The 14,106-nt window shown below is 36.1% G+C and overlaps 1 protein-coding gene across 1 annotated transcript in view; it reads left to right on the top strand.

Annotated features, from left to right (window-relative positions):
* Positions 1-8,546, top strand: part of LOC103265244 (teneurin-2-like) — an 84,346-nt gene extending 75,800 nt beyond the window's left edge. The window contains exon 2 of the mRNA XM_008062940.1: positions 8,254-8,546. Coding sequence (XP_008061131.1) covers positions 8,254-8,546 — 293 coding nt within the window. The remainder of the gene's footprint in view (positions 1-8,253) is intronic.
* Positions 8,547-14,106: the final 5,560 nt, after the last annotated feature.

The following is a 14,106-nucleotide window of genomic DNA, read 5'->3' as shown; positions in this document are numbered from 1 at the left end:
GTAGGTGCTATTTTTAAAACTATTTGATAAATGAGTAAATGAACTCAAAAGAAGCAATTAATTCTAAGACTATATAGTTAACAAGTATTTTTAAAACAGACATTCTAAAAACTGCTCTCTCTTAACTCCAGGCTATGTGGTGACTATTTTACAGGGTGGCTTTTCTAAATAATTAGGAAACTATAAAAAAACTTTTAGAACAGTGCCTGCCACATTATGAAGCCCTCAGTAAATGTAAGCTCGTGTTGCAGCCATTTGCAAACACATAACAGCTAGACCGTTGCAGCTAACTCACTATACTGTCCCTTCCTCTTCTCTTTCTCTCTCTCTCTCTCCCCTCTGTCTCTATCTTTAGCTCTCACTCTGATTAAAAAAATTGTTTTGAAAAGGAGAGTCTCACATGGTCAGATGAATGTACACATTTGTAATGCTCTCACATAGGATAACTGATTGGTATAGTTTTTCATATTGGAATTGATTTTCAATCTTGTTAAGAATTTTCATCAGTAGAAGACAATCTTCAGCCTAGCTAAGTTCCTGTACATTTCATTTTTATTTATGAACTGCCAGTTGTTTAGCAGAACCTTTTGTTGTGTCTGCTTTGGGGTTTTCCAAATTGGGCTTTGTTCATATTGGAATGGGAAAATGCCACTACATCAGAGGGGAATGTCACATTCACCTTTCTCCTTGAAAGTTATATAACCTACAGGAAAACCTAGGAGACTGGGAATTTTCCTTTCCTCACTTAGCCATATTGGTGTTTCCTTAATTTGGAATGTGCTTACTTACATTGAAATGCTTCTATTTACAAATTGTTGAAGTTTTGACATAACAGACATTCACATAGATTAAAATAACTAGTCTAAAAGTTTAGGGATATCAAAATATTAACATTTTAGATGTCATATGTAAAAAATTGTGATTCTTAAAGTGCATTTTAAAATATAAATATTTGACTTAAATTTTTATGAATAATAATGCATGTACACTTACTCTGTTCTTTTAAGCCTGGGATTTTTGGTGATCAGTTTTATCAACATTTTGGAAAAATATCTAAATATGTAAAAACAGATGAACTTTAAAAGAGCATTAAAAGAGTTTATGTGAGGAATTTTAGTGTATATATAAGCATAAAACATTAGAATTCAGAAGTAGTTCCTTCAGTGGTTTTCAAAATTGTGGTCATTGCATGCACAAATAAGTAATTTTCATATTTACATGAAAACAATGTTTTAGATAATGATGGTAATCATTTTGGATTGATAAATTGTCTAGCTAACATCCATCTACAATTGTTTAACATTTAAATATAAGATAGTTATATTAAATATAAGATAATTTGGCTTTGCATTTTAACTAATCAAACAAAAAATTATATTGCATCACTTATAATTGCCACATTTTTCTTAATAACATTCTATTTGGCAAAAGCTTAAGGCATCAGGTCAAATTACTTCAATTACTATAATAAAAAGAACTACATTATTATAATTTTTATCTTTTTCTTAAATACCTGTTAGAAAAATGTGGATTTCATATTCATTCCTAACTTCAAAATATATGGACTAATCTTTGCTTTAGAAAAGTGGCCTTGTTTGTTTACAAGAGATTCTCTTTGTTTTAGGATAAATGATCCTAGAAAAATGCCACTTAAAAAAAGAATCAATGTTTAAGAGAACCAGTATTTCACATTAAATAGTAAGAATAATTTACTGCAACTTGATCTTGATTAAAAAACTGATTATCAAAAATATATTTCAGTTTACATTCACTACTATATATTATTTCAGCTATGTATATGTTTTCCAAATGATAAAGAATAACCATTTGGGGATGGGACATAATACACATTTTGTGGCAACATTATGTGATTGTACAATATTACATTTTTCACTTGAGGCTTGCATTTTGCAACATGATCATAGAGGGTAATTTTTTGCAAAAAATATTTGATGGGTTCATTCATTTTCCTAAGGGCTTCTCATTAACCTTTTATTTAAATAATTATCATTCTTCATTCAAGTTGAGATTTCCCTGGTACTTGGCATGATCAGCGATTTTTTTTTTTAATATCCTGACCAATTGAAGTATTATGTTATGAAACTCTGGATTTTCTTTAAATCTTCTGTTTTGGTAAGCCTCTTCTGACGCTGAGCCAATGGAAAAAGTGAGACACTGTCTTGACAGCTGGGGGGCGGTGAAAGGCCACTTAGCCAACCTTGGCGAGGCAGGAGTGAAGGCAGGGTAGAAGAAGGTTGCCTCGTTGCTGCTGGGTAGAGTTGGGTCTAGTAAGCCTCCAGTAAGCCTCCGCAGACACCAACCTGGCTAAGAGGGAATAGCACCTCCTTACCGTTCCCCACAATTCCTCTTCTGATGGTGGCAAAATTATATTTAACATTCAGCCTCCTCTACCATCAGCAGGGAGAGGGAGGACTTGGAATGGAAGTCTGGAATCCCCTCATGGCCTCCACTGAAACCATTTTGGGAGAGTTAGGGGAGGCTCATGACCACTAGGTAAGGATGAAAGTTCTGACTCACCACTTGATCTTTTTAAATTTTATCCTGATGTATTTGTGGAGGTGTAGGGGTGGGAGCTATTATTACAGCAGAGTGTATTTTGGACTTATTTTGTCTGCTGGTATTTCCAATTTGCAGGTGTCTCTAGCACCAGGTCTGGAGCGTATGAGGCAAAAATAAAACACAGGGAACTCACCACCATGTAGCTCCCCAGGATTCAGGACCCTAATGGGTCTGCCTTCTCCTCTTCCATTTTTAGAGTATGCTTATGTGTTTTTTGTATGAAAGGCCCCAGATATTTACCTGTACTTAAAGGGAGGAGTAGAGAGAAGCAGAACACTCTATTTTGGTTTCAATTTCAGAACCAGAAATTGGTCAAATCTTTAACTTTTGAAATTCCCATCACCATGCCAACACCATTTCTATTTTCACTTATTAATTGACTTAATTTTCATGTCACACTTCTTGACTTCAGGAAAATCTGCATCTTCATAAGCTTTACAATTTAATCTCAGATTGGCACCATATTACTTTCTGTTATCAGCAAATAACTCATGACCTAGACATTGATATGGTGGTTGGTATGAGAAGAGATGCTAGTAATAAGTGGGCAGGAATGGGTGGGGATTAATTTTATAAGTGGTCATTAGTAACTATTTTCATGTTATTACAATTTTTACTTCTCTGTATAAAATTTATTCTCTAAAATTTAGGGGACTTGGATAAACATTTAGATAATAAAAGTTTTCTTTACTGTACTCTTCCCTTACTACAGTTAACTTTTATCTTCTTGCCCTCATAGTAGAAAATCTGTTCCAATGCTGACATTTTCAGTGCTATTTGTATATCCTGGTATTATCATGACATGATAATTCTGACTTAACTACATATGGGCTTCTTCTAGTTAAAGGTTATTTCAAAGTGTGAGAAGTTGGTGAAAACTTAGAAAATAAAGCCATGATCACAATGCATGGACATATATTTCCTTAGAATTGTGTCCTAAATAGAATTAGTGAATCAGAAGATGACTCTTGATATCTACTGCAAGATTTCACTTGAAAAAAGTTGTGAAGAGGACCTGGGTTATACACTGAGGTTATGATCAAGGAAAAGACAATGTAAGACCAGAGAGATTCATCAAGAGAGTTATTTTCAAAGATTTGTATTCCCCTATCCTGACCACCTAAACGTTTTTAGACATTAACATTATTTCTCAACCTTAAATTATACTAAAATTGCACCATGTGAATACCATATTTTGTGTAATAATTTATCTGTAAAAATATTGACTCTGGCCTCAATAACATCATATGGGGCAACAGTGGGTGACTTATTGGCAATAGTCGTAAAACACATACCTGAAAAGAAGTAAGTTGGCACATCCTCTACATCTACTTTAATCAGTGATATCAGGGAGGTTGGAGGCAAAGGATAAATAACAAAAGTATGTTCTGTGCATACAGAAATATTGTTTCTCCTGTTTATCCTTCTGCAAGATAGTAAAGAAGAAGTGAAGTGTTGACTGCTTTCCACTAGAACTCTTAGCTTGGAGAATCACGCAATGACTAGTCCCTCTCTTCCATTCAAAGTTGCCATGGAGCTTAATAAAGACATACAAGATGAATTAGAGAAAAATCAGTCTTCTATCAATAAGCAAAGTAAGTGCAAAACAACAAGTTGACCTGGTATTTTAAATTCCCCCACACTATTTTACATTCTGGGCAGAAGTCTATGTCAAAAGGTGGGACTTCGTGCTGTGAGATTAACTATGTAGAAAACAACGGTCTGAAAACAATCCATATAGGGGTATGTTTGGAGAAATTGGGTATGTTATGAGTGAACTGAGAGGGGTATTATAGCTTTGCAATGGAGTAAACTCCCAGTCCTATGAAGTATTCACCCTTCACTAGGTGAACATCTGGTGAACAAACTGAAAGCACAATAGTTGGAACACTAGATGACCTCCCGTGACTTCCTGTCCTTTTCCTATATTGTATTTATCACTGTATAGATTGTACTTTGTTTATGTGATTCTTTGATTAATATCTTTCCTGATTAGACTGTAAATGTCATAGACTGTATTTTTATAATGCTCACTGTTATATCCCCAAGGTCTAGCACAGCACTAGGAACAATAAATATCTGTTGAATGATTTAATACATGACAGGCCAGATTTTTTTTCCTCACTACTGTGTTAATGGCACACCAGCTTCCTAGGTTAAGTCCACAGACCTGGGAAAGGTTTGGTCCAGAACCTGTCTCGGGTGCGTAGAATGAGGTTTCTATTCTTTGACTTAGTGGAGGACAGAAAGATATCAAACTAAGAATTGTGGGAAAAGAATTGCATAGGGGAAGGGTGGTCCTGTTGGAACATGAAGATGAATTTAGAAAGTAATCTTTTGAGAAATCAATTTTAATCTTTCTATAAGCCAGTGTGAACTTACTCATTTACCTTTTCCTGGTGAATTCAGTATAGTACTTCCAGTTTTCTTTACAATGCTGCTTCTCTGTGGTTTGGGGGCTATAAACTTGAAGCTGAAACTCAAGTACACTTTTTCTCTTCTAACACTGTGGTTACTTTTTAAATGTATGCACATTTTACCCGATTTATAAAGATCTCAGGTTTGTTTTAGCATTAAAAAATACTATTGTAATTTCTTATCATCAAGTAAATATGTTAACTAAAGAATAGGTACTGTATACATTCCATGGCGTCCCATGGCCTAGGCCCACTGTTATACCTAGCACCAGATCAACCTGCACATGGGGTGCTCTGAATGTGGTTCTAGATAATGAAATGTGGGAAAATCATCAGGAAAGTTGCCTTAATATATACCTACTCCATTTTAAATGGAATTATGTAGCCCCAAATTCTCACATGTGTAATAAAAACATTTGGGTTGTTTTCATTTATTGCGGGAAAATGAAACAATGTATTTCATGACAGAAGGAATCTGCACTCTGTAGACAAGATGGAATAATATTAATATAAAATGACTTTTTCTAATTACTTAAGAATGAGAATAGCAACAATAGAGAGATAAGTCTTATAATATCATATATATATATGAACTCAGTGCCTATATTTTACAGATTGCTGAGACTGAAATATACATTTTAGTGTACAATTATGGGACTATACCTAATTACCAAGGATGCAAACTGCAATAGAATACACCGGGCAGAGAATTTCAGACAGCATGATAAACCGTGCTCAGGGAATAAACAGCAACACTTAGCACTGTGCTGATGGCGGAGAGGACTTCCCTCTTCACTGCACAGGTAGTGGGTAATCACCCCATGCTGACAGGAATCTGTGCTTGGGTTAGCTCTCCAATGAATAAGTTTCACTCTGAAGAGACAATTATGTGTAGAATTGAGTTTGATTCCACTTACACAGCCAAATTAGTCTGGGGTAGTTCAGTGTGCAGTGGAGACAGGAAAGTAAAAACTTAAAAAGACATATGTCTATTGCAAATTAAAGCCACACTAGGCTAATATAAACAGCGGTTTGGTGCTTTTTAATATAAAAGCTGAAAAGGATATCAGTCAGCAAACCTGGGACTATTGTAAAGTTTCAAGTTACATCAGGAGTTTGGAGGCATGATAGGGAATGTTCTTAAGGTATCGAATATATGTAGAGTGATTGCATCCTGGCTTGGGTGTTTATGTAAGGTTTTCTCCACTCTTAACAGAGAAGCACATTTCTTCTCTGTATTTTTTTCATTGTCATAAATTGGTTAAAGACAAATTAAATCAGCTTTATACATCAATAGAGTAGACCATAAGATTCCATCTATTTTCATTGCAACCTTAAAATGTCTTTTACAAAAGCAAACAGGAAAGCACACAACTAAACAAATTGTACAAAAATGTTGCCAGGTTCCCCTTTGATTGAGACTGCTGACCCTGTGGAAAGAACACAGGCCTGGGATCTGCAGAGATAGGGGAATCCTGGATCTGCCACTTGCCTGGGTGTGACCTTGGACACAGGATTTAACCTCTCTGTAAAGTGGTGACATCAACACTCAGACTGCTGGGCTATTAGGAGATTTAGATGGTGTAGAGCCTATAATGTGCAGGGCCCAATGCCTGATACATGGCAGAATAAGTGTTCAAGAAATGCCTATTCTCTTTGCTTGCCTTCAGACCATGAGTCTGCCCATACCTGCCCCCATGTGCACGCATTCACTTTCCATACGTGAAGCCTACTTGTGGTTTCAAATAGTGTTATCAAAGAGAAATTATTTGATAACATTTAAAAATAAAATAACTAGTTCTTTATCCCTGGAATGCTGATTTCAGTAACATATGACATATACAGCCATGCACAGCAGAATGATGTTTCTGTCAATGACAGACTCATACACAACAGTGGTCTTGTAAGGTCATAATACAATAATTTTACTTTACTTTTTTCATATTTAGATACACAAATAGTTAGCATTATGTTGCAATTGCCTATAGTATTCAGCTGTACAGGTTTGTAGCTTATGAGCTATATCCTATAGCCTAGGCTATAATAGGCTAGACCATCTAGCTTTGTATATGAGCACACTCTACTATATTGACCATGGATATCACCTAATGATGCATTTCTCAGAAGGTATCCCCTTCTTCTCTCCCTCTCTTTCTTTCTCTCTCTCTCTCTCTTTTTTTTCCGAGTCACAATCTCACTCTGTCACCCTGGCTGGGGTATAGTGATGCAACCATGGCTCACCAACTCCAGCGCTCAGGTGATGCTTCCCCCTTAGCCTTCTGAGTAGCTAAGACTACAGGTGCACATAACCACACCCAGCTATTTTTTTTATTTTTTGGACTTGAGGTTTAGCTATGCTGCTTAGGCTGGTCTCAAACTCCTGGGCTCCTTCCTTGGCCTCTTGAAGTGCTGGTATACAGGTGTGAGCCTCCACACCCGGCCATATCCCTCTATTTAAGTGGTGCATGACTGCATTCATTAAAAAGAAAAAAAAGGCATAAATTATCATATGAGGCACACAATAATCTTGAGAGGAATTTTAAGAGATTAATGCCCAGATTCTACCCATAAGAAATATGGAACTTACAGAGTTAAGAGACTTTGCCACAAATGAGACTGTTCCCAAAGAAAAGCTAGGACAGGCGCCCAGGTTTTCTAGCTGTCTCTCATATTTATTAGAGCATTAAGGTTGTATGACATTGAAGACAGCCTGCATAGGGATCAGATCCAAGTTTTGCTACCATGGAGATGTGTGACCTTGGATAAGTCACTTAAATTCTCTGGTTCTCAGTTTCCTCACGTATAAAAACTACAATATATTCATCTATAATATCATCTTCATAAAGTTACAAACTTTTAAAAAATTTAAAATGAAAGTTGCAGAATAAAAGATGCCCAAGTAAGTGCTTAGTATATATTAGCTATTGTAAATTCAGAGGGTTTTTTTTTGCTCTTGGGAGGGGTTGCTACATGGTGCTACCTAGAGACATATCAAAATGCCGAAAAATCTGCAAAATAAAACCTGCATGTTCTGTCTCAGGATTCACCCTTACTTTCTTTTGTTCGAGTATTTGTTTTTCAAATTTATCTCAATATCCCGAATTCTCTTTTCCAAGACCTGTTTCTATACACCATAGCTAATCGGATGTATTTCCTGGATGGGAAAGGTGTCTGTCCGCTTTTTTGTCACAACAAATCTTAACTTTGCAGAGCATTTCACCAATGTTAATCAGTGGCTCTGTCACTGTCGCCCTAGGAACCAACTTCACCCTTGCAGAGCTGGGCATCTGTGAGCCCTCTCCGCACCGAAGCGGCTACTGCTCCGACATGGGGATCCTTCACCAGGGCTACTCCCTGAGCACAGGGTCTGACGCCGACTCCGACACCGAGGGAGGCATGTCCCCAGAACACGCCATCAGACTGTGGGGGAGAGGGATAAAATCCAGGCGCAGTTCCGGCCTGTCCAGTCGTGAAAACTCAGCCCTCACGCTGACTGACTCTGACAACGAAAATAAGTCGGATGATGAGAACGGTAGGCCCGCTTCTTAAATACCTTTTCATGTTCTGCGCGCAGCATCACGTGGGGACTTGGCATGCTTTTTGTTTTGGAATAAAGAGGCGTAATAAAACCATTCCTTTTCTTTCAAATCGACCTTGTCTACCCCGTGTGACCTGGGGGTGGGGGTGGGGCTTTGGAATGAACCAGCAACCCTCAAGCCCACAAGAAATGAGAAGAGAATTTTAAAATCACATTTCGATGATAACACAGTATTCAGGTGTAGCCAGTTGGTCTTATTAGCAAGTAAATTACATTGCAAAAGAGGCAGCTTGATAAACTATGACCTATCCCTAGAAAATGTCCTCTCTCCACAAGTTTCTAGGTCTTTGTATTGATTTCCCCTTCCCAGTAAATGGCAACCTGGGTTATTTTTTTCATGAAGATCTCTTAAGAATCCTTCCTTATCTTAGACTTTCATTTCCAGACGGCAATGCCTCATATCCGTACTGAAGATCAAACTTGGAACAGATGCTCTGGAGTTTAATAATGACAAATAGGAAGAGACTTGTCTTCAAAAAAGTATTCTCTCCTCTGTTTACTTTTCCCCTTGGCACCTATGTAGGTTAATGGTTTCCCGCATCTTCTATCACAAATCACGATTGCCTATCCATCAGCTTTCTGGGTGGTTTTTAATGAAACTTTGAAAATTAAATCCTTCCGATCATTAAGCAGTAAATATAGAGAAGCCTAAGCAAGTCATTAAAGAGATAAGGTGCTTATTTGTGGATTTCTGAGCAACTCTAAACTGTGTTTAGTCAAAAACATTTCTTTTAAAAAATAAATTGCATTAGGTACAGCTGATTTATGAAGAAAACATCAAATGCTGTGTGGTTTGTTATGAATAGATTGGGTGTTTGCTAAAAAAATTACCATTACCATTAAAATGTTTACAAATAGATCAGTTAAGAATGTTTATATAAAATATTATAAACTTCTGTCAGAGCAGCTTTAAGTATTTTCTTTCATTTAAAAAAGAAAAAAAATTGCAGGCGGACAGCTTGCTGTGAATGCAAAAACCTAGCTAAATATCATTTAATCTCCAAACTGTTGAAAATACATCATTTCCCGGGTAAGTCACACACATTCAAAAAGATGTCACTTTGTTGCATTTAAATTTATATTTAATTCTGAAATAATTTATTCTACAGCGAGGACAAGGGGATGTGTCTTACTTATGCCTCTGTTCATGTAGCTAATCAAGGTATACTCTCAAGGAAAAATCTGCACTTGACTTCTTTTGAATTTTAACAAAATTCTGACACTTGGCACATTCAACACTCCACGGTGCTTATTTGATAGGAAATTACTTTCAGAAGTTTCCATAAAGGCATACATTGAATCCATTTATTGATATCCTTTTTCAGCTTCAACGTGTGTCAGATACTATTTAAACGGAGGCAGTTTGATTGCCTAATAAATAAAATCACTTGTAATCCAAGAATTTAAGGCACATTTAAAACAAGTTATTTTAGCAAAACTCCCATGGTTGGTATTCTCAGGTCTGTACAGGGAACCATCCATACAGGGTTATTTATATGTATTTATAGATCTGTACCCTCTCCTTTAAAAGTTGTATGCATCTTAAAAACTCAACTAATAAGGAGAGGTTTCCAGTGAAGTCAAAAAAGCAAAAAGTGCTTCCCATGAATTTATCTAGGATTGTTATAGATGACAATGTTTTATAATTAATCATATATTTCATAGATCAATAGTAGTCTCTTTCTTTCAGTATTATTTGAAACAATATCTTGGAACAATTTTTCACTTTGTGGGAGTCTATCTAAATTGCTGCATACTGATAGGAAATAAACTCTTAGATACAGCATCCTGATTTTTTTCCTGTAATGCTAGTTATAACACAGTCAGAATTGCATAAAGAGAAATATACTTAGAAGCACTGAGCAACTCTGTATGTGAGTGAGTCTGGCAAAGTACGAAGGCGGTTTTGCAGCTAGAGTTCAAGCTAGGTGAGAGATAGTTATTTTGAAATGTACAGGTAGAATGCCTTTTCTTTTCTCTTTTCCAAAAATTTTCAATATTTCACATATTCAAAAGATGTACATAGTGCATATTCTGTTCTCGTTTCGACCAGAAATAAAAATAAGAAATTTTACACATCACATCATAAACTCTTTAAGCAAATAAAAAGTGAGGTGCAAGCAACTCTGTAGGCAGAGGTGTTAACTTCAGTAAACTTCTTGCTATTTCTCTCTGACAAATTCTGTTTAGCTCACAAAGAAATCAATGCGTTTTCACATCACTGATTTTATGAAGTTTGGGAATGTATTATCATATAGATTGACAGTTGCCCCACTGGTTCCACACCACAGCATGGACACTTACAAAGCCATCATTAATTTCTCACACTTGTACCCAGCAATGGCTTCCTCCATAATAAACACTGTGTCCTTCAGAACCAAATCAATAACCTTTTAGGTATGCCTCTCTTGAAGAGGAAGTAACAAGAATCTATATACTTTGAGAGAGAAGCTCTCCCATTCAATTTTAGACTTTAAGGATACATGGTCATAAAACAAGTCTTTTCCATGGGATTCCACGTTTTCATTTCATTTCATGTTGGGATTGGGAGTACATAGTTTTTTTTACAGTGCTTTCCTAAAATCTCCCTTAAAAAATTCCAATCATGATTTTGCTAAGCATTGTCAGTAGGTGAAGACAGATCTCAGAAACCAACTTCCCTCTCCATACTATGACCATGTATCCAACCTTCAAAGTCGGTTAATAAAATAACTGATTTTGTCAACAGTTCTTTATAGATCAATGTTGATTGTGCTTCCTACGTGTTGCTGTGACAAAAATGACCCACTAGGTAACTGGACAGTCCCATCCCAACCAGTGAATGCGCAAACTTGTTTTTTTCTTTCTTTCTCTTTCCTTCCTTCCTTCCTTCCTTCCTTCCTTCCTTCCTTCCTTCCTTCCTTCCTTCCTTCCTTCCTTCCTTTGTCTGTATAGATACTTCAGAGTTAACACCATAGCACTGCATTTTACACTCACTGTATGGCCACTAAATTAACATTGTGCTGGCTTGGGTTGGGCTGCTTCAAATAGATAAAACTCTCAGGTTCAGGTTCTTATCAGGTTCTTTAACTCTATCTTGAAGTTAATGATGGCTTGGGTAGAAGTGGCAATGAGAATAGAGAATAGCTAGACCACGTTTTTGAGGTTGTGAAATTTGACCACATCTGTAGAAAGGGCTTTCCCAGTGACTTTAAATTAGAATCCATACCATTTTTCAATAATACATGTCCCACTTAAAATATGTCCTCTCTAAGGCCCTTTGGATCACATGAGTTATGGAGAAAATGGGGCAGCAGTCACTAATATACAAGAATAACTAATTGTCTCCTTAAACATGCGAAATAGCACAAACTGTAAAAATCTGGTCTATGTATTCTTGACTCCCTTAGGCAGTTTCTTCCTTGGGGACTTAAAAATAACCTTGAGGTTTTTTTTTTTTTCCTTCCCCAGCACAATTCTAGTTTCAATTATTTTATTGAAAATCCAGAAAGAGGAGAGGGAAAAGACAAAGAAAATAATCTTGTCATGGACTAGGAAGCCAGAAATTCAGAAAACTAAATATAGCATTGGTGAAAGCTTTAAAAAAAAAAAAAAAGTATTATTTTCCTCTCTTCTTCATTTCCACCCAGAGTAAATACAGACATTGTTCATTTTCATCTGTTGTCAATTGGGAAATTTACAATCCTCACGATATAGTTTGAGGTTGAAATATAAATGTTGGGTTAATTCCATTGCGTTTCAGAAAATGCATTTATAAAACAAGCTGTTTCTGGGCACATAATGGATTTGTGTAAAGTGTATTTGTGGAACACAGGCTCTATTAGATTGTGAGTCCTCTTGCAGAGGTCTGTAGTGTATCTGTCTCCTCAGCAGAGTTTCAGCACACTCAGGTACCCACTGTTATTAACTGAGTCGTGAGGGGTGAACCCTGAGGGGAGGAAGGATTTTCCTTAGTACCAGGACAATGTCTGTAGATTGTTACTGCCAACCAGGTTGCATTCAATTGTCATATGAGGTGAGTTTCTTAAGGCTTCTTACTTTCTCTTCAAAAACAGCTCCTCAATACATTTAACATTAGAGTGCCCTTTAAGAAAACATATACAAGACTGGTTAATAGGTTTCTATCCTACCCCTCACTTTATTACTCTTTCTTAAATTGATTTTGTTTTGTAATCCACTCTCCCCTTTTCTTCTCCCCATCCCACATGTAAAAATCACAGAGAATGCCTGGAACAGACACAAAAACTTACTATTAGCTGCAGATATAACCAAGGACTCATAATTTTGCTTTTAAGCAAAAGCAAAAGAGTCAGGGGTAAGAACAGTAAATGGTAGCTACAAAAAGCATCCATTCATATTTGACTGTATGCTTTTTTAAAAATATTTTTTATTTTGAAGATGTATGGTACAATTCAGGATTAAGTATACCAGTGGGTATCATACTGGTAAAGTTTGGGCCTCCCTTTGGCTCCCACTTTGCCTGGTTTGAGATCAGGTACCCTTAACTGATGTTGTGTTCCCCTCTCTCTGACTGTACTCTTGATGCTGATATGGGATGATTTCTTTGCCAGCCAAATTTTGTGAAACAAATTTCCATAGAACCTAAAGAAAATTATTACCTCGATTCCTTAAAAACAAGACAAAATAATCACACACAAAACTAGAACAAACTTTCAAGCCATTTTGATGACATTTATGTAAAATTGTATGTTTAAGCTTTATTTTTTATACATGTACATTTAAAAGAGAAACATTTATAAAGAATAGTGTGAAATTAGTTATCATGAATTGAAAAAATAAAGACATAGGAACAAAATGTCATAAGTTCTCAGTCATGTCTATTCCTAAATGAAAAGATGATCTTATTTTTGTATTTCTGACACAGTTCCCTAAAAATCCAAATATTAGAGGCCATAGAAACACTTTATTTTCAAAAAGTTTATTAATGAGAGTCTTAAGTATATGCTATAACACAGTGGATAATAATACAGAACTGAGGGCAATAATACAGAACTTAGGAAAATCTTATGATATGTAAACTAAAAATGAAAGGATTGATGTTTTGCGAATGGACCTGTCTGAGACTTTAGAGGCTTAGGTTTTTGGCAAATCAAGCAATACTTACATTACTTTAAAGTAGAGCAGAGTACTTAGAAGAGTGTGAGAGTACATGTCTTATTTTGGTACTGCACGTTCCAGATTATAAACTTTAGTGGAATGGTCTTTAGTTATTTATATATTTTTTTCTTTCCTTTGGTGGTTTCTTTCATGTTTGCTAATGCTCCCAGGGGCTATCAAGTAATGGCTCCATTCAATAAATACAATAAATAAAATGAAGCACTAAGCCTTACTTTTGGCAAGGGCAGCCTGATTATTACATGTGTAATCTCTAGGCCTTCAGGGAGACATTGGGCCTGGTGGATAATCATTTGGTTTTAAGCTGGTGAGTTTTTGATATCAGTACTTTAACTTCAGTTGAGTAGCACAGGCAGTAAAAAGGTAAGAAGCAGA

Source organism: Carlito syrichta, unplaced genomic scaffold (genome assembly GCF_000164805.1).
Source record: "Carlito syrichta isolate Samal-C Ts95f unplaced genomic scaffold, Tarsius_syrichta-2.0.1 Scaffold306027, whole genome shotgun sequence".
NCBI classification, from domain to species: Eukaryota; Metazoa; Chordata; class Mammalia; order Primates; family Tarsiidae; genus Carlito; species Carlito syrichta.
This window is presented reverse-complemented; position numbering and strand designations above follow the sequence as displayed.